The sequence below is a fragment of the Miniopterus schreibersii genome (assembly GCF_964146895.1).
Source record: "Miniopterus schreibersii genome assembly, chromosome: 1".
Lineage (NCBI taxonomy): Eukaryota > Metazoa > Chordata > Mammalia > Chiroptera > Miniopteridae > Miniopterus > Miniopterus schreibersii.
In genome coordinates this window covers 91402085-91428290 of record NC_138101.1, presented here as the reverse complement: position 1 = coordinate 91428290, position 26206 = coordinate 91402085, and the positions used below count along the sequence as shown (strand labels likewise).

At 33.3% G+C, this 26206-nt stretch overlaps 1 protein-coding gene across 13 annotated transcripts in view; it reads right to left on the bottom strand.

Moving 5' to 3' along the window:
* The window catches only part of MIA2 (MIA SH3 domain ER export factor 2), a 77078-nt gene that overhangs the window by 21168 nt on the left and 29704 nt on the right, over nt 1–26206 (bottom strand). For 7 of the 13 annotated variants that reach the window (XM_081122839.1, XM_081122846.1, XM_081122838.1 and 4 more), the window contains 14 exons: nt 22824–22892; nt 20354–20464; nt 19365–19436; nt 18206–18310; nt 17540–17662; nt 15843–15960; nt 14561–14607; nt 12999–13089; nt 11027–11165; nt 7272–7373; nt 6399–6459; nt 5684–5719; nt 2084–2151; nt 785–867 (listed from right to left, as the gene is read on the bottom strand). In XM_081122839.1, the coding sequence (XP_080978965.1) occupies nt 785–867; nt 2084–2151; nt 5684–5719; nt 6399–6459; nt 7272–7373; nt 11027–11165; nt 12999–13089; nt 14561–14607; nt 15843–15960; nt 17540–17662; nt 18206–18310; nt 19365–19436; nt 20354–20464; nt 22824–22892 (1225 nt within the window). Of the gene's footprint in view, nt 1–784; nt 868–2083; nt 2152–5683; nt 5720–6398; nt 6460–7271; nt 7374–11026; nt 11166–12998; nt 13090–14560; nt 14608–15842; nt 15961–17539; nt 17663–18205; nt 18311–19364; nt 19437–20353; nt 20465–21240; nt 21268–22823; nt 22893–26206 lie in introns of all 13 variants that reach the window. The other 6 variants (XM_081122834.1, XM_081122840.1, XM_081122844.1 and 3 more) reach the window with 1 other exon arrangement.

Sequence of the window (26206 nt, the reverse complement as noted above, 5' to 3'; positions counted from 1 at the left end):
GAACTGGTCCTTTTTTGAGGGTATTATAAAAGCAATCACAACTCAGATTACTCAGGTTTCCCACCTTTTAATTAATATTTTTAAATAATTAAAAGCTGTTTTAATTCTCATTTTCATTTTTTTATACTTAAGTATCCTTTTTTACTTAAGGAAGAGAATAGTATATCATTAGGCATCATAAAAATATAAGACAAGTGTAATACTGGTAAAAATCTTTTTCTAAGTAAAAATTTCCTTTTGTATGGCAAATCAACTTCACTAATATATAGCATATAAATTATGAAACTAAAATATATCTAACATTTGTGCTTACATTATATCAAATTTCTGCCATACAAATACATGTTGCTACCAGCTTCCTTGATAATCATTTAATTCTTATTTTTACAATTCACACAAATACCAAAGAATAGTTAATATGTAAACAGTCACAATGCTGTTCTACTTAAGCAATCCTTAACCATTCATTCTCAAAACATAATTAATGAGTACCTTACTATGTGTCAAGCACTTTGCTTTTCAAGGAGCTCAAGGTACTAAATATACATCATTGTATAAAATCCCACTGAGAAAGAGAGGCACCAAGTATTTATACTATCGCTAGGGAAAAGAAACTCAGAAACTTGGGAAAGTGTGAGAGAACTTAGATTAGAACACTAGCTCCAAAGCCTAAAATATTTATAAGTAATTGTGTTAAATTTACACTAATATAAATTATATGTACAACTTATATATATATATAAATATATATGTATTTTTAAATGAGGGGTTAAAAAAAAGCTACCTCTGCCAAATGCTGTATTTGGAACATCAAGTGCATAAGGATCTTTTTCTAAAAGTTCAAATTTAAGCTCTGTTTCAGTTAATCTGCAAATAAAGAACAAACATCTCTAAGTTACTCATCCAAGAGAAGCACCCACATTTCTAGAAAAATGCCACTATCATATATAAGCTACTCTTCATTTTCTCAATATATGCATAAAAGAAACAGATCCTTTAAAATTATCTGACCAAATTACCTTTCTATATCCCCCACTACTATTTTGGGGTAACAGGTTTCTTTTTGCCAAGTGATAGTGATGTTTTGCTGCAATTTGAAATTGTTTTGTTTTGTTTTTCTTCAAAATCAGACTATAAAGAGTACAGTATCACAAAACCCAAATTTAAAAAATAGAAGGGTCCTCCAAGGTCAACCAGTTCAAGTCTATCATTTTTCAACTAAAGAAACTTAGGCCAGGAGTTTGATTTATTGAAAATGAAAGTGCCAGGATTAAAACACAGGGCTCCAGGCTTTGAGTCACATTGCTTTCCATTGTAATGTTACACATAGAATTCCAACCATAATGTAAAATTGGAATCCAATTAACTCATCCTACTATTTTACTCCTAAAGGTTTTATCTTAGAAATGTGGTATTTTAAAAGAATCCTATTTCTACTTCTTGACCATCAGCTCTGAAATAAAACATTTATTCATTTGGTTTTAATTTCTGAGTAGAAAAGGCAAGCAAGAAGACTAAAAAAAATATTGTATAATGTTAATGGCACATTCTGGCAAGAAATTACAACACTCTGGGAAGACTGTTACAATTCTCATAGAAAAGCATTTACTCTTCTCTTTGTACAATGTACATTTTTATTCTCCTTTTCATTTTTTTTATTGTAAAGTAATGCCTCCCATTACATTAAAACTCAGGAATAAGTAATAAACATTTATTCCATTCATTTATCCATTAAAAGATGCTGAAACTCTGAGAACTACTATCTCAGAGAGATCCACCCTTTCTCTTTCTATCCTATGTAAGTAATCTCCCTCTACCTAGCCTGTTGTTGTCATCATTTTAAGTTCTGTTACACCTTTTATAAAAGAATCCATGAATAGTTTCCTTCTCTGTTAAAGTGACCTCTCTAAGACAAATGTTTCAAACAAAAAAATCTAGGAACTCAGTAAAACTAATAGATTTCACTATCAGATATGCTGAATCCACTATATGTTTTCTTGTTCATCCTTATAAAAGTATTAACTAATTAACAAAATAACAACTAAGAATAAAGTTTTTAAAATGTTCCCACTAAGATACTTACTTTTGTCTGAGGTAAGAATTTTCTTTCTTTAAATCATTGAGGTTTCTTTCAGCAGTCCGAGCTGCCAACTTAAGGAAAAGAATAAATTTTAAAAACACCTTTATACAAACTTAACATGAAAATACATATATATAAATATCTCAGTGATGGCATACGAATATTACAATCACTTAAGTATTTCAGTAAATTCAATGTTAAAAGTTTTAATTTAGGGAATCCTAGGGCAACTGTATCTATCATACAAAGGTAGGTAAATTAACTCAGTCTATAACCATAACTTTTTACAAGTAAAAGAACTACACTATCAATGTGTTCACTTAAAATTGAGAACTGCATATGAGAAGTGACTTTAACTGGTCAAAGAGCAAATTAAGTAAATATTCACAAAAAACATAGCTTAAACATATTTTAGCACTCACTATCAAAATGACTCCATGGGTAAATCTTTTTCCAATATATAATCACATAATCGATTTTTTACTAACAAAAAAAAAAAAGTATATTACACCCTAAAGATTTTAGTTAATAAAATACCAATTCATTTAACTATTAACAATGCAGAACCAAAATTATTTCTAAATGTTTTCTACACAGTGGAACATATTTACCCTTAAGGCACAAAAAATGCATAGCTAGTAAGTCAAAAGTAAGTTCTATCATTATAGTATAGTATGTATTAATGTATCTACAACAAAAAAATAGAAAAATAACTGGTGGCAAATGAATACAGACTTTTGAAAAGCTTATATCCAAAGGTTAGATAAAACTGTATTTTCAGTGAATGTCCACAATGTATTCTAAAACACTGCATTCAGATATTGAATACTTACAATATACAAAAAAAGCATTCAATTAGGTACAAGTATTAAGGAAAAAGAAACAGTACCTATCTTGAGAAGCTTAAATCTGTGGTAAAGACGAATATAAATGAGAATGGACCCCTTGCACTCTGAGTGGCTCAGCTGGTTAGAGCGTCATCCCATGCACCAAAAAGGTTTCAGGTTTGATCCCTGGTCAGGGCACATATGGGAGGTGATGATCAATGTTTCTCTCACACTGTTTCTTTCTCCCTTCCTCTCTCTCTAAAAATCAATTTAAAAAATTTCCTTGGATGGGGATTAAAAATATATATATTTTTAAATGAGCATGGTACTTGCCATAGGACACAAAAGAAAACACAAAGTGCTCTGTGAGTTCAAAAGAAAGATTAGCCTGGCCGGAGTGGCTCAGAGGTTGAGCATTGACCTATGATCGAGGAAACAGCAGTTCAATTCCCAGTCAGGGCGCATGCCCAGGTTTCGGGCTCCATCCCCAGTAGGGGGCATGCAGGGGGCATGCAGGAGGCAGCCGATCAATGACTCTCTCATCATTGATGTTTCTCTCTCTCTCCCCCTCTCCCTTCCTCTCTCTGAAGTCAATAAAGATATTTTTTTAAGCGGAAAAAAATGTTTATCAAATGGGAAAGGTTTGTATAAATTATGAAACATTCACAGAAAAATATGACACATTAAGAAAACAGGTTATAAAACAATATATAATATGATTCCATTTTTTAAAACACATACATAGGGTTTCCCAAAAATATGTTTACACACACTTTGAATAATTATAAAGGCAGTGTTTATTAAAATACATTTCATTTAAAAAATTGAACTATCGGCTGTTAAAATGTGTATACATTTTGGGGGGAGACACCCTGTATGTGCTTTCAAGTCTAAATGTATTTTTAAAAGTACAGAATAAAGGTAAAAGGGGGATAAATGGTGACGGAAGGAGACTTGACTTGGCGTGAGGAACATATAATACACTATATGGTAATAATAACAGATGATGTAACTTAGAATTATACACCTGAAACTTATATGATTTTATTAACCAATGTCACCCCAATAAATTCAGTAAGATAAAAACTAAAAAGTATGGGATAAATGAAAGTAACATTGCTGATTACTTCTTTTTACCTTTCTATACAGTCTGAAATTTTGCTTAATAATGAGTAAATATTTTTATAAAATCTGAAAAATATTTTCATTTTGAGACAAAAGGCATGTTATGCATATTTTAAAGTCACTGTCACTATTCACTAAGAAATTCAATGTAACAGAACAGAAAAAACACAAGACACTTTGTAAAAGGTCAAAATTTCAATCTCCACTCTTCACTCTCTAATCATGTAACCTTAGACTGTTTTCTCATTTATTAAACTTGAATTTAGGACCTATTTACAGAGTTATTGTGTGGACTGAATAAGTAATACATGTAAAATGTCTTGAAGTACAGTGCCTAGAACAGGGGTGGGAAAACTTTTCTCTGCCAAGGGCATTTGGATATTTATAACATCATTCATGGACCATACAAAATTATCAAATTAAAAACTAGCTATGAAAAAAGCTCCTAGATTTATTGAATTTCGAGTCCTGTCTGCGTTTGCCTTGACAGGACGAAATCAAATGACTTTGTGGGCCAGACGTTCCCCACTCCTGACCCACAACATGAAAGCTGTTAAAAAACATCAATTCCAGTCCATCTTTTTTTTAAAAATCAGCATCTGAGTATTTAGAAAGTGGTGAGTATTTAGTGGTGAAGACTAAATTCATATCCAGCTTACTTCAGTAACAAATCTTCACTTGAACTCTCAATACAGAGCACAAAAAATCTTAGGACTGGGAAGGACCTTAACATTCAACATATCTAATTTCCCACCCATTAAGCTGGAATCTCCATTCCAAGAAACATCCATGCCTAAGAAATACCTCCCAAGCTTCAGTATAACAATAGTGATGATAACAGTTGACATTTACTAAGTGCTTATTACTATGTCAGGCACCTGGCTAATAGCCTCACATGAACTATCTTATTTAATCATTACACTCTCTCTCTGAAATAGGTACTAACGATATCTCTATATTATACGTAAGGAAACTGGCATTAGGTGATGGAACCAGGATACCAACCCAGACAGGGTAAGTCCAGACCCCATGTATTCACCCACTGTGCAAACTGCCTCTCCTTGAAGACCCCTAGGGACACATCGACCAAAGGCTGGCTCTTAACAACTCTTAGAGGGATGGTTTTTATAATTAGTCAAAATCTGCATCCTTATGATTTCCTCACACAGTTTCTCTGGAGGACTGACATGAGATTTCTCATGACGCTCTTTTTCTTAATGTGTACCAAGTAACTCAACACTGAGAGTTAGATTCTAGAATTTTTAGATCTTTAGAACTTTTAGAGCTAGAAAGGGCTTTAAGCATCACAGTTTTATAGATGAGTAAACAGGCCCAGAAAAATTCAAGTAATTTGTCCACAGTAATTAGTGGCAATCCAGTGACCTGAAACAATGAAGCCATGAAGATTACATCACCTCCCCCAGAGAGAGTGTAAGCTCCTTGCAAAGAAGCAATGTGCTGAAAGCAGAGAAGGAAAAATCAGATTTTGTGAACAACAGTGCCATAACAAAGTATTTAGTTCATAAGGAACATAGTAAAAGGAAATTATTTTTTAAAATCCTACCTTTAGTTTTAGTACATTTTATACTGCTCTTTTAAATCAGGAAAAAGAACAATTTGATAAAAGAACCTAAGAAAATTTAATACTTACCCAATTATCATGTGCTTTTTTCTCATGAGAAATAATCTGAAAAAGAAAATCATTATACTACTGATAACTACTTTTCTTATATAAAAAATATTCACATCTACCACTATGATTTAGTAGACAACTCATAAACTCAAAAATAACTCAAGCATCTCTGAAAAGTCAGTAACATTTTAAAGCAAATTTTCATATACACATGATCTATTCTATTATACTTTTAAAACAAAACTAAATGTAATGACAACTAAACTATGTCTAGTAAATTTCCACTTTATGCAGTAATCAACTACAAAATGAGTTGTCAATTAAGAAACACTAGCTGGACTGAATATGAGACCCCAATGCTTATATACAGGGTGGGGCAAGAGCAGGTTTACAGTAGTGAGTACACAAAATACAGTTAATAAAGCTACTGTAATAATCATAACCTGCATGTCTTTTTCCATACGAACAACTGTAAACCTACTTTTGTTCTACCCTGCATGTTATTTGTTTATGCAATTCACATTCCCAAAGCAGCAGAAGACATGGCAACTTTAATAAGATCTCTTTTCACAGAATCTCTGGCTCTGTAGAAATGTTCCACAGCCACATGTAAAACCTCAAGAAAAGTGTACAACTAGTCAAGTAACTATATTCCTCCATGAAAAGAGAGATATCAATTCAAACAAATCAGAATTGTTTTAAGTTATACACACACACACACACACACACATACCTGCCCTTGATAAGAATGAATGGTTCTCTCCAATTCTTCTTCAAGGTCTTTGGCTCGCTTTCTACAGGAAAGAAATAATCATTCTACTAGTAACATATACTAAGAAATGATAGAACACTCTATATCTACTGGAAATATTTATTTCATGTAAAAAGAAAAAGTTCAGAACTTCACACATTAACTGCCTTTAAGCAGTTCTAAAGTACATTTTTCCCTGATACAATTTTAAAATTAAGATTTAAAAGGACTACTACTTGGGTTTACCCAAACCAAAGGAAGATTTATTCAAATGGCTGTAATCTTAATAGAATTCTAGAAAATTAATGCCCAGTGTGAAATAAAATGTTACTTGTTACCTTTATAAAACTAACAAGATAATTCCTTCTTTTGGATAAGACTCAAGCTTACACTCCCTAATGTCAAATGCAGTATCACAACTATTTGGTGTACTGCTGATAGACTTATCTTATAAACACTTCTTCAGAACTTTAATTGTGGCTTACTCTTCTTTTTGTGGCATAATTCCTGAATTCACTAACACTGTATATATTCATCCCCATTTGTACCAAAGAGGAAAGATTTTTTTTAATTAATGGCTATTCATAATTTTGTTGACATTAAAATACAATAGGGCTGCCTATGTTCAAGTACACCTAATACTGTGAGAGATTTAAAATCTCACATACTGAAAGAAAAATATCTTTCCTTTTTATAATTTCTGTATAATTGCATTATAGCAAGACATCTAAATGAAAATAATAAAACAAAGCTACATTGTTTTATTTTTTGTTGTTATTGCTGTATTATTTTTTCTAGTATTAGGGCTTTTGGACACCCTCCCCACCTCAAAAAGGGATAAAATATATTTAATACCTATAGGTCTCCAGCTCTTCAGCTGCATGGCTGATCTTTTCATCTGCTTTAGAAAGTTTTTCTTCTTTCTCTAACCGGTAATTTTCTTCTACTGTTAATTTCCTTAAAACAAAAAGTGTTTTATTTCTTTTAGTATATGTCATAAAATAATCAATTATATCTCTTGAATTATATCACACTGGTGCTGTCCATAAAGCAATTTGCATAATGCCACTAAAAACATCACACACAAGAAAAACAAAGTACCGGTGTAAATATTCCTGGCATGGGATTTAATATTACAAACTCAAATTATAAAGCATCTTGTCTAATAACGGTACTACTAATATGAAAGTTTCAAGAGTTTCCTATAAGAATTCATTATAGAATTATGATTATCAAAGGTAAATAATAAAAATTATTATGACTGTATTTTATCAAGATTTCTTATATAAAGAAGTATTACATTTATTAGACAAGAAGTCACCAGCTAATGAACTGTTTCAATAATTTTTAAGTTGGTTAAGTTGTAAAATATTGATTAGTCTTCCAGGCTAGATCACCAAAAAAAAAGAACCCAAAGTAAATAAAAGTAGTAGTCCTGCTTACTACTTTTAGTTCTTTTAATAATAATATCCAACTTAACTGTGCCATTAGTATGTACCAGGAACTGTTCTTAGAATTTTACGTGTATAATCTTCTTTAATTACCAAAACAATTCTACAAGAATGTTACTATTTTTTTTTAAATGGCCCTGCTGGGAAACACGGGCTGGAAAAGGAAATCTCAAAGGCATAATGAAAATGAGAAGCCTGCCCGAGTGGAAATTGTTACATTGGAAATGGATGGTTTGCAGAAGCATAGAACAGAAGGAAAAAACTGAGCCCATCCAGTTTAGATGAGATAATATCCATCATAAAAGGAGGTTGGTGAAGATAAGTAGAAAACACACACAGAGGAACCAGACTGTACTCTGCATAGATGTATAGCATCTCGCATATTCTTTTATGATAGCTCACCAAGGGCTAAAGTTCTGTGTTTCTAGGGCCCACCTCAATGTAAATATTTCAGAAAAAAAAAAGAAAAAAAAATGGCCCTGCTGGCATGGCTCAGAGACTGAGCATTGCCCTATGATCCAGGAGATAGTGGTTCAATTCTGGATCAGGGCACATGTCCCAGTTGTGGGCTTGATCCCCAGTAGGGGGTGTGCAGGAGGCAGCTGATCAATGACTCTCATCACAGATGTTTCTATCTCTCTCTCCCTCTCCCTTCCTCTCTCTGAAGTCAATAAGAAATTAAAAAAAAAAAAAAAACGCACAGAGAAACTAAATAACTGAACCAAAGCATAGAGCTAGCAAGTAGTGGCTCCATTATACTAAATTACCCAAGGTGTTTCACATGGTATCATTAATAACACTGGTCCCTTAAGAAATACTTAGTGAACATCACGGGAAAACACATTTGGCGACCTAACTATGAATGACTCCCCTTCTTAGTGAACTTTAGGGAGGAACATAACAAACAACTGAAGAAGTTATATAAGGTGGCCATAAATGTTTTATATTCTACACACTACACTGCCTATTGCTTAGGAAGCACTCTCCAGGTCAATTGTTTCACAGGTGTTACAAGAAAATAAAAGTCATAGCCTTAGGAAAAGCACAAAAGTGTAATTGGTTTGAAGATGGGAGAGAAGTGCTTTTACAGACTGTGCAGATTAAAAATGGCCAAAAACTCTTTGACATCTCTCCCACCGAGAGGTAGTCTATGAACCTTCCCCTTGAATTTGGGTGGGCTTATTAATGATGAAAATTACAGTGTGAAAGGAAACCCAACAAGATAACCAAAAAGCAATCACATCTTCACATATTCAAAGCAACACAGCAAGTTTCTATACTATTTCACTTCTCAATACTGTATTTCGAAAAGTGCTAGTAATATAACATATCAGTAGTAAAAAACATCAATCCAGCATCTAGAAAATGAATCTAAATCACACTATATGCAGGCAAGCTTTTATTTTATTTTTATTTTTTTTAAATATGTCTTTATTGATTTCAGAGAGAGGAAGGGAGAGGAAGAGAAAGAGATAGAAACATCAATGATGAGAGTTGTCATTGATCGGCTGCCTCCTGCACATCCCCAACTGGGGATCAAGCCTGCAGCCAGGGCATGTGCCCTGACTGGGAATCGAACCTCAATCTCCTGGATCCTAGGTCGATCGATGATCAACCACTGAGCCACGCCTGGCCAGGCCAAACTTTTAAATTAGCATTTTATTAGTACTAACAACTGTCCATATTCTACTCTGAAGAACCAGTGTCGTAATACACTGAATTTGAGTAGTGAATATTTTAATTTAAATCTAAAAATGGAATATACAATATTTTGGGCATTCAAAGCATTTCAAACTAATGAATGAAATCACAATGTGAACAACACACATACAGCTAGGATTCTATTCGGCTTCCCATCCTTACTTCGAGTATCTAAAGAAATTTTTTTTCTTTGAAATTTTAAACATTACTTATTAAAATTCTATAATCTATCATATTTTTGTCCAAAAGATACACTCAAAAGTATTTCTTTCACCTCAAATAATCCCTTTTATGTTCAAAAGGCCCTGAGGTAATGTGCTTGGCACGCTAAACATCATCAAGAAGGCTAGTATGACTAAAACTGAGTGAGAGAAAAAGAAAATAAATAAGCTAAAATTAAAGAGGTAGCCAAGGGCCAAATTTTGTTGGGTCTTGTAGGCCATGATAAAGCTTTGGATTAAATTCTGAGTGTGATATGAAGGCACCTGGAGGTTCTAAGCAAGACTGACAATACTCATTATTTTTAGAAGGGTTATGCTGCTAAAATCAGAGCAGGAAGTTAAGAGTATAAAAAGAGACACCACTCATGATGCTACTGCAACAAACCAGATATTAAGTATGATGGCTTGGATCAGACTATTAGTATAGGACATGGTGAAAAGTACTAGTCAGATTCAGGATACAGGAAAGTGACAGAATTTGAAGACAGAATGAATACGGTCGGTGTGGCCCAGTGGTTAGAATGTCAGCTCTCACACCAAAGGGTCTGGAGTTCGATTCCTGGTCAAGGGCACATACCTGAGTTGCATGTTAGATCCCCAGCCCCAGTTGGGGTACATGTGGGAGGCAACCAATCAATGTGTCTCTTTCACATCGATGTTCCTCTCTCTCTCTCTCTCTCTCTCTCTCTCTGTTTCTCCTTCCCTCCCTCCCTTCTACTCTCTAAAAACATCAACAGAAAAAATACGCTCAGGTGAGGATTAACAAACCAAAAAAAAAAAATAGAGAAGTCAAGGATGGCTTGATCAGCTGCCATGAGCAACTCAGCAAATAGCACTGCCATTTACTGAGACAAGAATCAGTTTGGAAGGAGCAATTTACACAGGACAAAGGAATCAGTTTTACGTATATCAAGAGATGAAATTAATGGGTAGAGTGCAATTAGTAGTATGTCCACCCAGATTTCCTGACCTAGCTTGCAGTTTAATTAGCAATAATTTGCTGATTACCTGTAAGAAGTTAAAAAGGATTTTGTGAACTAGTCTGCAAAGCCCAACATCACTTACATTTTCTTCCTTGAAGAAAGTGTTTCAAGGTCAAATAACTTTCTTTAAAAATGAATTGATGAACTACAACTCAATCATAAACAGAACTTGGATAGTCACATAAACTTTATATGCAACATTTTAAGCTATTTTACTTGCCATTCAATGGAGGTATCAACATAAATGTTATTACCTATGAAGTATCATTTCATTTTCTTGATACAGTTCACTCATTACTTTAAGTTTGTGCTGAAGCTTTTGATTCTCATTTTCAAGATGTTCATTTTCTGGCTGCAAAGCTGCTTGTTCAGTCTGGATATTTTTAATACACTCTATAGAAAAATTTTAGAAGTCACAATTAAAGGAGTAAATATTTTGAGTTGCATGTTAACATTTCATACAGATAAAAATAATTAATTATTAATAAACTAAATTCTTTCCAACAACAACAGAAAATCTGTAAGGTATTTTTAAATATACACCTGTTTACTTAAGCTTTAAACCACTGCCAAGAACAGTCACTTAACAGACATTAATGATGGATGTTATCTTTATTAAAATTGGATCATCCCTATTAAAAAAAACACAATAAACCAATACTTAAATCTTCATTGTATCTTTGTACTTCTATTGTAACTATTTTCTTCCAAATATTCTCTATCTTAACATAGCACTGTAAATGATTAACAAAGAGGGCAAGCAGTTTAGAAAAAAACCTTCATGTTATGAACAGAGATCAATTGTAGGAATTTATCTTTCATGATCCATTAAAAAAAGGAAGTTAGATTTGGAAGAAGGGTACAGGCAGACAGTCTCCAAATACTAGTTTTGGAAAATAATAAAGATTTGCCAAGCAATTGTATTAAGGGATGGGGTAACTTGTGAGCAAATTCCTTGGTATTCTGGCACTTAAAAGTTCCACACTGAGAGTCTGTTAATATACTGAAATGCAGCTTCCTTGAACGTAGGCTCCCTACCTTTTCCTCCAGTGACTCTCCCATGGCTTTTAGTACTATGCATTACATATAACAAAACTTTATTTTTAAGTTAATATTACTTTTCAAAATCTAAAAATAATCCAACTACCAATACTATGTGAATGAGGCTATGATCTTTTGATGTTTTTTTAAATAATCTGTACCTCTGGTAGTTCAACCTTCTTTTATTTTCTAAAATTTATTTCAGGAGAGAAAAAAATCCCAATTACTGGGAGAGTAAATGGCTGACACTAGGTGGTTCAACATTTTCAAAAAATGTTTTATTATAAATACAATTCACTTATTGCAGAAATTTTTGAAAATACAGATAAGTAAAAAGACAAATCTATCCATAATTCCATATTCAAAGATAATCATTGTTGATAGTTGAGTATGTCCTTCTATTATTTTTTTATGCAAATGGTTATGGTGAAATTATTTTTTTTTTATAAATAAAATGGGATGTGGCTTGTATCAACTATTTAAGAAAAATAAATAAAAATGTTTCAATAAAAAAAAGCTTCTGTTCTACAAGTCTAATATCACTCATTCATGTGCTGATATACTATTGTTTACTATAGAAAACGATACTATAAACATCTGTAAAATATACCACTGCTGAAGGTCAATTTTGCAGTTAACAAAGTTTTTTAAAGTTTTAATTTGCTACTTTTTAATATCTCAAACCATCACACACACGTAACACTGAAATTCAAAGGTATGTATGGTTTTATATGTTTTTTAAATAATTTCATTATTTTAATTTTATATAAACATGGAGAAAACTGACAAAGCTTTACCAACAACAAAAACTCAGGACTAATTTTTCACAAATAAGAAACAAAAGTAAAAAAAACAACAAAAAAACCCCAGCTCAGCCAGCCTGGCTCAGTGGTTGAACATCGACCTATGATCCAGGAAATCGAGGTTCGATTCCGGGTCAGGACACATGCCCAGGTTTCGGGCTCGATCCCCAGCAGGGGGTGTGCAGGAGGGAGCCAATCAATGACTCTCTCATCATTGATGTTTCTCTCTCTCTCTCCTTCTACCTTCCTCTCTCTGAAATCAGTAAAAAAAATTAAAAAAAAAAAAACAATCAAATTGGATCTTCCCATAATTCATTCAATTCATTTTCTGTAAGGAGATGTATTTATTTAAAAAAACGTTAAAAGTATGTAGATTACCTACCTGTAAGATCTTCCTTTGTTTTATCTACTTCAGTTAATTGAGTGTATATTTGGTTTCTTTCTCCTTCTAAGGTTTTTAAAGAAGCCTTTAACTTCAAAGAACAGGAGAAGGAAAAAAGCAACATTAATCAGGTATACAAAAAAAATCCCAATATACCATCCCAGCCTTTTGAAGCTATTATCACTTTGATGAAATTATCGCCTAGAATGTACTAACAATGCAGCTTCCATCTTAGAAGGTTAGGAAAGTCATCAATAGTTGTAAATTGCCCAGCCAGTGTGGCTCAGAGGTTGAGCATCAACCCATGAGCCAAGAGGTCACTGGTTCAATTCCTGGTCAGGGCACATGCCCGGGTTGCCGGCTTGATCCCCAGTAGGGGGCATGCAGGAGGAAGCTGATCAATGACTCTCTCATTGATGCTTCGCTCTCTCTCTCTCCCTCTCCCTTCCTTTCTCTGAATTCAATAAAAACATATTTTTAAAAAGACTCTATTTAAAAATAATAATAATATATATAAATAAAAATTCAATAAAAACATTTTTTTTTTAAATAGTTGTGAATTTCAGAACAGGGAATGAGAAGATCAGTGATGAATGCTTAAACCGTGGCTACTTTCATTCTGTTTACTTTCAACACATAAGGGTTTGTTTTTTTTTATTTATTGATTTGAGAGACAAAAGAAAGAGAGGGAGGGAAGGGGGGGAGAGAGAGAGAGAGAGAAAATGAGAGAAACATCAATTTGTTGTTCCACTTATTAATATATTCATTGGTTGATTCTTATATGTGTCCTGACAGGGGATCAAACCACAACCTTGGCACATCAGAATGATGCTCCATCCAACAGAGCTACATACATTTTGATTAAAGTAATCTTCAAACTATATTACCACGACTTCTCACAGTTCAGCAAAGATGAGGATACCACTACTAGGATGGAAAAGAGATGGGATAAACCAGAAGAAAATGAAACTAGTATTTACTTCTCAAAATAGAATACTGGGTAATAGAGATAGGAAAATACTGAGACCAGAGGAAGGAAAATGCTGAAAGAGAAATGAGAGAAAATAGAATGAACATTTTTAATATATTCCTTATCCAAAAGAAATGAATGCAGACCTTGAAAATTTTTGTTATAATAAATTCTAAAAGTTAACAATATGAATTTCTAGCCTGGCCAACGTGGCTCAGCAGTTGAGCATCGACCTATGATCCAGGAGATCACAGTTCAATTCCAAATGAGCACATGCCCAGGTTGTGGGCTCAGCCCCCAGTAGGGGGCATGCAGGAGGCAGCCAATCAATGACTCTCTCAGCATTGATGTTTCTATTTCTCTCTCCCTCTCCCTTCCTCTCTCTCTGAAATCAATAAAAATATATTTAAAAAACAATATGAATTTCTAAAGTTATGAAAAAGAAAAAAGCAACTGATGAAGATAATTCTGACCACTACTGAAAATTCTTATCATTTATATGTTAACTATAAAATGGACTTTTAAAATAGTTACTAAAGATATGTGGATTTATTCCATTTTTTTAAATATATATTTATATAGTAATGCAAACCTTAGCAGCATGAATCAGCTTCTTCAAAGCTCCTTTTGGTTCATTATCTATTATAAAACACAAAAACATAACAGTAAATTAGGAAAGAAAATGCAATGCCACAGAAGACATCCAAATAATTTTATTAATTCACTCAACTAGAGTCTTATAATCCCTCTTCTTGCTACAATAATGAATTTGGTATAAGGCGGAATGGCCTTGGACCTGCTGCAAGGAAGTTAAATGATAAAAGCACTAGTAGTCCCATAATATCAATTAACAAGGTTCTTCACCATTAACTCCAAGAACAGAGTTATAACAAGGATTTAGCATTCACCTAAATACAGTCCCACAGTCTTGACTATTCTTGGATTCCTTCAACACACAAAATATGAGTGAAATTGTACTCCAAACTAAAATAACATTAAACAAGCGTGAGTTTTCTCATTAGCAAAAGATTTCTTTCTTACAAAATAAAGCAGAAGTGAAAAAGTACAAACAAAACTGAACTCTTTTACTTTGGAAATGTAATTTTCCTCCAACGCATTAATGTGATCACCCAAGAATTTTTTTAAAAAATCATACCTTCTCCTTAATAAGTTTGTTAATTTATACAAGGGTAAAGGGAGAGAAAAGAGAAAGGACACAAAGCCAGAAGAACTATCATTAGGGGAAACTAGGTGAAAGATACATAAGATCTCTCTGTACTCCTTTGCAACTTTTTCTGAATCTATTACTATGTAAAAAAAAAAAAAAAAAATTTAAGCCAAAGGAATTAAATGAGAATACAGTGAGTAGCTGGTGAACATAACTTTTTCCTGAGTTTACAGACTGAAACCAACGACAGCAATAACAATTCAGGATGGCCAAGATTAAAGTATTATAACCATCTTAACTATCTAAACAAAGAAAAAAGGGAAAAAAAGTATCCTGAGGTATTTGCTTATAGAACACTCATTTTTCAAACTATTTACCCAACCACTTGATTAGCACAGGGGAAAAAGGGCACTGAAATGATTATGAAGCAATGTGAAAATTGTTACGACAATATGTACAATATATAAAAGAAACAGAAAGGAAGGAGGCTGCAAGTCTGTCTGAGGAGTTCGAGAAAGATTTAGTGAAAGGGCAGTATTCTAGCTGAAGGTTAATAATAAGAGATGGTGAGAAAGGGACAGAGTATTAGAGAAAGATGGACAAGATGGAGCAAAGCACAAATGTATAAAGAACATGGTGCATATGGGGGACTAAAAGGAAATACAAGAGCTAGTCATTTTTAGCAAGAGAATATGTCATTTAATACCTAAGACTGCACCATTTTCTGAATCGGTCTGCATTTCCAATTCCAAGTTATCATCCATCAAGTCTTCTCCAAGCACAGCAGCCCAATCTTGCATCTTTAGCAAGCGTTCAGTCAGGGACTTAACATTTAGCAAAGGGAGGAAAAAAAGAAAGGGTGATACTTCATGCTAATGATTTACAACTTCTGAATGTACACTTATAGTTTAAAAATCAATGCACATAAATAACAGTACATGAGCTCTTATTCTCCAGCTGGTATTGAGATACATAAACACTCTGAAAAACCTAGTATTTATTGACTATTAACTTCTGAACATTAAAAACAAAAACTGGTTATTCCTAAATCAAATACAATTCTTAATAATGGCCCATTTTTGCTAAATATATCACATGACTATAAAGTGACAAAACATTTTCTTACATACATGACATTTCTCACATGCCACAAATAAGACTGGCCATTAATGTGAGAGTAAATTTTGTGTGAAGTTGAACAAATCTGCAAGTGAGATACATGATATATGAAAAGATCAGATTTTAGAGATTCAATTTTTTAGCTGGGGAGTTCAATTGACATAAAGGGGGAAAAAATTATTAGAGGGAATCTGAGTTGGAGATTCAATTTTTTAGCTGGGGAGTTCAATTGACATAAAGGGGAAAAAAATTATTAGAGGGAATCTGAGTTGGAGTATGAGAGGTTTTCCAACAATACTTTTTGCATTTTCTTGAAAGAAAATTTTCTAGCATTATAAATAATAAAATGACTGTGCCATGAATTTCTGTGGAAGGACCCACCTAAAAACCCATTCTGCCCTATAATTTACACGTTTTGATCAACTTGAGAGTTCCAAGCACAAATAACATGGCTTATATCTTTAAATAGAGTTTGAGATTAGCATCTCATTTTTGTTTTGTTTTGTTTTGTTTCATTCTTGTTTTGCTCAGGAAGAATTCCAAGTCCTTTAGTAGAGCAAATTTGGGGGGGGGGGGGGAGTAAAACAATATGCCAAATTATGAATACAACTCCTAAAGATAGAATCTTGAAAACATTCTTAGTAGCAACATAAGCAGCTTTCAAGATGATAACATCCACTTCACTTTGTAGATTACAGAATGTTAGTTTTATTACTTGATACTCACACCTGAGTATCTGTTTGCAGCTTGAAAGCATAAGATTTAAATGAGTAGGCAGGAAAGGGGGTAGGAAAAGGAGACAAGTTTCAATTCAATTTATTTTCTAGAAGTATTCATCTCTGTGAAAATACATACACTAGCTAATCTAAGTATTAAAGATATTCAGCTAATACATATAACTTCATCTGTCCAATTTCTAAAATTCTTTCCAACCTCTTATCAACAGAAACAGATGGCATTCTAAAGACAAAGGTGAAATCCATTATTCTTTTTCTTTTCTCATTTAATACCCATACTAAAATAAGGAGAGAGAAAAGGGGACAAAAGGAATGTTGAGATATACCAGATACATATACATACATATATAAAATATGTATATATTTTGTCACCATTTCGCAGCAAGGATGACAATACTGGTACAAATTGAAATGTATGCCAAAAAAGTACACAGTCTCAAGTTGGCCAAATGATCATAATAAAAACTGCTAAAAACAAAATTTTCAAATTTCAGATTAGTATAAAATTCTAGCTGACTCAGTCACTAAAACCGGCAGGGCCATTTACCTTGATCTGATTTTCTTTATCACACAGAACTTGTTTTGCATATACTCCGGAGTCTTCAAATGTTATTTTCTGCTTATTAAGTTCACTCACTTGTTCTTTCAGTTCTTCAGCTTCTTGTAAAAGCTAAAATTCAAACCCCACAAAGAGAAGAAAAACTCATATTATCTTATCATACTTATTTATATATTTAAGTGTATCATTAAGAGATATTACACCAATACAGTGTGCTGCTAAGAAGGGAGGGAGAAAAAGAGGAAGGGATGCAATGAAGGAGGGAGGGAGGGGCAGAAGTAGAAAAGGGAGGGTGGGTTCCTGTTTGCAAAGACCTTTCAAAAGAGTGGTAATGTAAAATAACAGACACTTAAACATTCTTCAACCGATTAACATAATAAACTTACATCAAATAAAAAGTTTTCTGAGATATATATGTTAGATTTGGTCACTTTGTACCATTCCTTATATCCCATATAGCATGGTATATACATACCATGCCTTACTTGTATTAAAATGTATCCTACACAAAAGAGACACAAAAGGATATATGGAAGACTGTCCTGCTCTTGCGCTCTCCAGGAAAAGCCTTCTCTTGCCCTTAGCACGGGTCAGTCATCAGTATGCCCAGAAGATTTATAAATACAAGTTGAAGAGTCTCTATACAGTACAAACCTGTCTCTGGCTTTCCTGAAGTTGGGAATTTTCACTCAAAGCATCTTTTATAGCTATCTTAAGTCGTTCTTCATGCATTTGAAATATTTTGAAGGTTGTTTTGGCCTAAGTAAAATATAACATATCAAGTTTATAATAATTAGTTTAATACAATAGCTCTTTTTTACACATATTTCCTAAAACATGTAATTAAAGTAAAAAAACATGCCAATATTAATAGAACAGGCGCATAGTATAGAAGAACAAGGCTGGCCTAGAACTAGGATCTAGTCATGGTTCCCACACTAACTACCTATGTGACTTTAAACCTTCATTTAACCTCTTGTAACCTACTATGTACTATGTAGGAAGTTTAATTAACTTTTCTCAAATATGTTTTTATTGATTTAGAGAGAGACGAAGGGAGAGGAGAAGAGAGAAAGAAATATCAATGTGAGAGAGAAACATCGGTCAGCTGCCTGCTGCACTCCTCCTATTAGAGATGAAGCCTGCAACCCGGGCACATGCCCTGACCAGGAATCTAACGTGCAACCTTTTGGTGCGCCAGACGACGTCCAACCAACTGAGCCACACCAGACAGAGCAATTAATTAACTTTTTATTATCTGTTTCACTTACCAGAATTTAAGCTACATGAGAGTTTTTCCTGTCTATTTTGTCTAAAAATGTATGTGCTGCCCGGCCGGGCGTGGCTCAGCGGTTAAGCATTGATCTAGGATCCAGGCGATTGGGGTTCGATTCCCAGTCAGGGCACATGCCCAGGTTGTGAGCTCGATCCCCAGTCAGGGGGTGTGCACGAGGCAGCTGATCAATGACTCTCTCATCATTGATGTTTCTCTCTCTCTCTCTCTCTCTCCCCTTTCCTCTCTCTGAAATCAATAAAGATATATTTAAAAAATAATAAATTAAAAATTAAAAAAATAAAAATGAAAATGTACGTGCCTATCACCTACAACAGTAACCAGTACACAGCAATAGCTCAATAAATATTTGTCCAATAAAAAAAAAAACTTTCCTGAGGTACCTTGTATAAAACATATATATCTAAGACCCCTATATCTCAAATTCTAAAATTATATCGTATTTTTTAATCATAAAAGTAGCAGTAAAATTAAAATGATTTTCAAAAGCAAAAGACCTATTAGACTAAAGCAACTTACTTCAGCTACTTGTGATTTGAGTGATTTTGATTCATCTTCTAAGGACTGTATCCTTTTTGAAATATCAACCATCTGAAAAAACAGTATCAATCAATAAACAAGTATTTACTAAACTTCTCCAGTTTCCAAGATGCCGCATACATCAGATATATCATTAACCTAACAAATTTTCCTCAAAAAGCTGAGGGCTCAAATTAAGAAATCTTCTCAGCCATTTGCTTAAAGGAATTTCCCATGAAAGTCACATAATAGTATTTTATCTCATCTTTAATGTTTCATGACATTTAAGTTTATATAGAGGCTCTAGAAAAGTCCACTAATATTACATCTTACTAAATCTCACACACATCAAGATCTTAACAGAGACTTTAAAATAGAATGAAAAATAAAGGAAAGTTAAAATGTTCTGAACATACTTTTTGAGTGATAAAATAAAATCCACTATGTATATGATTACTCGAATTAACTAGTTATGTGAGCTACTTCCATAGTGCATATAGAAAATAACCATAAGGATATGCAAGAATCTTAACAAGACAATGGTAACCTCTAGCAAATGAAAAGAGCTAGTGGATCTGAAAATTTCTACTGTCTACTTTACAGCCTTCTATATTTACATTTTTTACAGTGTATGCAGTACTTTAAGCCAGTGATTTTCAACCAGTGAGCCACAAGGACTTTTAAGACATGCAATGCCTGACTATTTAGTCAGGGGCACTTACCCCTCTTCCCTTAGACTGTCAACTTAAAAAACGGTAACAGCCAACACAACAACAGACATCCGGAGTGAATGAATCAAAAGTATACTTATTTTTGTGTGAGATGGGCAAAAAATATATTTTTTGGTGTGCCAAAGAATTTCAGTAATTAATTTATGTGAGCTATGAGAATTAAAAAGGTTGAAAATTGTTGCTTTAAACAATATCATAATTTTTAAAAATACAGTAACTTTCTTCTACCTACAGTCTCCTCAAACACAGAAGTCTTACCAATTCATCTTGTTCAGAATGTTTAGATTTCTCTTCCTTTAACTCTTTTTCTAGAAAGAGTATTTCATCCTCAAATTCAGATTTGGAACTGTTCAGTTTTTCACAGAGTGCCTAAAAGAGGAAGCCAACTTTATCAGACAGACCTAGGAATTTTGGGTTAGGGTAAATAGATAAGTATAATAAAACACATGTACAGTGAGTTAAATAAATTTAGTTTATATATTTGTCCATTTTTTTTTTTAAATATATCTTTATTGATTTCAGAGAGAGGAAAGGAGAGAGAGAGAGAGAAAGACAGAAACATCAATGATGAGAGAGTCATTGATCGAGCCCGCAACCCAGGCATGTGCCCTGACCGGGAATTGAACCCCGATCGCCTGGATCCCAGGTCAATGCTCAACCGCTGAGCCACTCCCGGCTGGGCTATTTGTTCATTTTTTATAACACTGAAATAATAGCAATTCTAGCAGGGGTCAGCAAACTTTTTCTATAAAGAGCCAGAGAGTAATATTTTAGGCTTGAAAGCCATGCAGTCTCTGTCCCAACTACTAAACTATGCCTATGTAGTGAGAAAGCAAAGGCAATACGTAAATGAATGAGCATGGCTGTGTTCCAATAAAATTTTATTTACAAAAACAGGTGGAATACAAAGAATCTAGTTTGCCAACCTCTGCTCTAAAGCATTATAAAAGCAAAAATGGGGAATAAATCCAATTTAATAAAATTAAAGACATAATAACATGAAAAATAAATTCAAAACCCAATCAAGATTGTTTAATAATAATTATCTACACTGAATTAAGATATATTTTCTGTGACTTTTTGAATTTAAAACGATTAGTTATTGGATTATTCCAACTGGATATTAAATACTATAATAAACATACCTCTGATATTTGTGTTTCTTCAACAAACTTGTTAAAAAATAAATAAACCAAAAATTCAAAGAATTTAATGTAGGTCAAAATAAAAGCAAAACAAGTACATACTATATTATAGTGGTTAAAAAACTTATTTATATATATTTCCCCAAATTTGACTATTTCATTGTAAGAATTCTCTTACTTGAATCAAAATTACTGTAACATTTTGATTTTATCTACAGATTCAACCATCAAATTTTTTAAGTTGCATCATATTAGTTTATATTCAATTTACCAATCTTAAAAATAAACATTTTTTAAAATTGCTCAAATTAGACAAAAACTTCTCAAATGTTCATTTTAGAAGTAAAAATTCAGCTAATCTTACCGCTAAATTAAGTAAATTCAATGTCTTGAGAATAAACTACTGTTTTATTTTATCCACAATACCAACAAGCCTGAGTAAATGCCTTTGCCCTCCAGTTTTTGGGGTTTTTCTAAGCATGCTAAATGCCTTTTAAAATTTTTTTTATCAAACTAATAAATTACTACAAGAACAGTAGTTAAAAGAGAGGGTCAATAAAATATAACAATTTCAACAAGTTCTTGAAGATATTAATAGGTAACAAGTGAAGAAAAGCTTAAGAAATTTATTTCATTTGGAATTCAATTTGTAACTTACTTCAGACTCTAGTAGGAAGTTCTGAATCATTATCCATAGACTTTCTGATGACTACAGGCATCAGTGACTGAGAACCACCACGCTGGGCTGACTGAACACGTACACCACAGGTAGAAAGTCTATTGTTTTCTACTTTAATATTAGTAAACTTTGTATAACACTTCCACCTCAAAACAGTAGTAAGGTACTCCCATTACCTAAGATAACCTGTCAGAGTTTAGCCAAGGAAAAAATTATGATACCTTCCTTCCTTAATATTAGCCCAATCAAAATGGCTCAAGAGAGCTGACTATGCATGTCTTCCAAACTCTAGATTGATATCATGCTGACATCTCGAAATTGGTCACAGTCAGAGTATTTACACAACAGAACTCAGCAAATGCTACAACTAAGGGCTTCTGCTTTTCATATATCCAGTTGTTAAATACTTACCAGCATATTACTGCTTATAATATAAATCTTTGGTTTAAGTCTAATTGCTCTTAATACACTGGGGAAAAAGTAAAAACAAGTACTGCCAAAATTTACATAATTTATTGTTACCAACTAGTCCTAAATTTATGAAAGTTAATACTATTTTTTTCTTTCTGGAGCAAAATAAGTTTGTGGTTTTTTTTAAAAAAAAGTCACCTTAATACATTTCCCAGGAATGAAGAATAAAGAGCTTCTATATCACACTAGATTCCAGTGAACTGAACACCTCATTCAAAACAAGTCAGCAACAACAGCTCTATTATTTAAAATATTTTATGCTACTTACTAATATTCTATTTCCTATATTTAACTTTTTTTTTTAAGTTTAACATGTACATTTTAAATGTAAAAGGTTCTTTTACATTTCCTTTGAAAGAGTTTTGAGAAGATACATTACATTTAAAGTTTATGCTATTCCCCCAGCTTTTATAATTATACTACTTATTTTTACCTCCAAATTTTGAGCTTCTGTTGACTCCTTCTCAAGACTGGAATCCTTTAATGACTCTAAGCCTTCATACTGAAAGAAAGCAACACTGTTAAGTAAAAACTACAAGTCTGAATAGGTATCTAAGAAGCAGACAGAATCAATCTACTTCCATAGGTATGTTAAATTTACTTGGATTTACTTAGCTTTACAAAGTTCTTCAAATTTGACCACTGTAACAAACAAAGCGAGGGCAGCTAACACATCACAACCCACTAGCTTGAGCAACAAATGGCAGAGCCTCACACTTAAGACTTAGAGAGCTATCCAAAGTCTACCTAGTCATAAAGGAGAGATGTATACCAGTGTCCATCAGAAATTTTCACTTCTAATTCAAATCTAACAACAAATAAAGCAAGTAGGGAATATAAAATGTTTAAAAGAATACAAAGAACTACGAAGAACAATGTAAAATAAGGACAATGAAACATACAATGCTATAGGATTTAGCAAAATGCACTTATTTCAATGCTTTTTAAAAAAGCAATTAATTAAGGAAGACCAGGTTGTTTTGGATTAACCTTCTCACTAAGAACAAGAAAAAGAGCTGGACAAAAATAACAAAAGACATGATATGTCTGAAGACCTCAGAGAGATATCAAAATAGTGAGAATGTGTGACAGGAAACAAAATCATCAGAAAAGCAAGTCCAGAACTTGACATTCACACACACACAAAAGTAGAGAACGGTAGGCTAAGAAGCTGAGCAGAGATTGTAGCAGAATTGGGAGTTGAGAAGATAAAACCTGGAGTTCAGGACCTGATGAGTAGGATGAGCCATGAAGCTCAGGTTTTAGGATGGAACCCTGAGGTAGACTAAATAATGACTTCTCCAAATTCTACCCTAATCCCCAAAATTTCTGAATCTGATTTAAGTTAAGGATCTTGAGATGGAGCGGATATATAAGATTATATTGGTGGGCTCAATATAATCTCAAGAGGCCTTATAAAAGGGAGGCAAAAGGATCAACGTTAGTAGAGATGATAATGTGAAGACAGAACCAGAGAATGAAGTGATGCAGCTGTGAGACAAGGATGTGGGTGCCTCCAGGAGGCGGAAGGGGCAAGAAACATTCTCTCCTGGAGCCTCCTTAAGGACACAGACTTACTGATACTTTAATTTTAGCCCTATAAGACTGGCTTTAGACTTCTGACCTCCAGAACTACAGTTGAATAAATTTGTGTTGCCTTATGCCACTAAGTTTGAGGTAATTTGTTACAACAGCAAGAGGAAACTGATAACAACCCACACTGGCTATTTCATAAGCAAGTCTAAACCAGAAACAGACTAATCCTCTGAACTAAGGACAAATTTCCAAACATCTTAATCTGTGATTAATCTAAGATTTCAAATGGCCCTAGCCCAGCTGCCTATGAAAGGCAATAGTAAATCACACTGGAAAAAGATATTATCCACTTCAAAATTATCTTGTACCATTTTTGTTATACCATCACTGACACGCAATATAAATAACCTGGTATTCAAAATGACAAGATTTGCCCTGGCCGGTATGGCTCAGTTGATGTTTCTCAATCTCTCTCTCTCTCTCTTTTACCCCTGCCCTAAAATCAATAAGCATATCCTTATACTCTCAACAATAAAGATAAATTTAAAAAGAAAAAATTAAATAAATAAATAAATAAATAAATAAATAAATAAATAAATAAATAAATAAATAAATAAATAATAAAATCAATAAGCATATCCTTGGGTGAGGATTAAAAAATAATAATAAAATAAATATATAAAAAGACAAGATCTGACTGAGAACCAAGTGGAAAAGTGAATAAAAGAAACAGACTCCTGGAAGAAAAATAATGGAGTTCCTAGACATTGGCTATAACCAAAAAGACGTAATAGCAAGTGTTGGGAAGGATGTGGAGAAATGTAACACAAACTGCTGGTGGGAACGTAAACTGGTATAGTCATGGTGGAAAACAATTTGGTAGTTCTTTCAAAATTTAAATATAGATCTAGCAATTCTACTTCTGGGTATACAGTACCCAAAAGAACTGAAAACATGTATCAAAATATATCCACAAAAAAACCTATACATAAATGCACACAGCAGCATCATTTATAATAGCCAAAAAGGAGAATGATCCAAATGTCCATCAATTGACAAATGAAATATTCAAAATATTATTTGGCAAAAAAAAAAAAAAAAAAATGAAATACCAATATATGCTACAACATGGATAAACCTTCAAAACATCATGGAAGTAAAAAAAAAAAAAACACAAAGTACAAAGGACCACACATTATATGATTCCATTTATGTGAAATGTCCAGAACAGGTAAATCTATACACAACACAGAGGAACCCTGAAAACATCATGCTAAATAAAAATAAAAAGCCAATCACAAACGACATGTTAAATGATTCCATTCATGTGAAATGGAATCCAGAACAGACAAATTTATAAGAACAAAAAGTACATCAATTGTCTAGGGCTTGGGAATGGAAGAGACTGGGTGAAGGGTAGTAGCTAAGGGGTGCAGCATTTCTTTCTGGGGTAATAAAAATGTTTGAAATTTATCGTGGTAACGGATGCACAACTCTGTGAATATATTAAAAGTCACTCATTTGTATATTTCAAATGGGTGAATTGTATAGTACATGAATAACATCCCAACAAAGCTGTAAAAAAAAAAACTTTTATTTACAAGTTTTAAAAATCATCAGATACCAGGGAATAAATTTAAAAAAAGATATGCAAGACCTCAACTCAAAAATACATAAAACAAGCCCTAGCCAGTTTGGCTCAGTGGTTAGAGCATCAGCCTGAGGACTGAAGGGTCCCAGGTTCGATTCCTGGGTTGCAGGCTCAATGACCAGCCTAGGTCAGAGTGCGTGTGGGAGGCAACCAATCGATGTGTCTCTCACATCAATGTTTCACTCTCTCCCTTCCACTCTCTCTGAAAAAGCAGTGGAAAAAATATCCTCGGGTGAGGAGTTAAAAAAGCAAATGTATAAAATATTATGGAGAGGATTTCAAAAAGACATACATGGAGGGGGTATACTATAGTCCATTCACAAGAATGCAACGTTGTAAAATATCAATTCTCTCCAAATTGAGCTATATATTCAATGCAATCCTAATCAAATCCCTAGAGAGGCTATGTATGTGTATAAGTAGGTAATTTCAAATTTATATAGAAAGGCAAAATGCCAAAACAGCCTGGCCAGTGTGACTCAGTGGTTGAGAATCGACCTATGAACTAAGAGATCACGGTTCAATCCAGTCAGAGCGCATGCCCAAGTTGCAGGCTAGATCCCCAGTAGAGGGCGTGCAGGAGGCAGCTGATCAATGACTCTCTTCCATCATTGATGTTTCTATCTCTT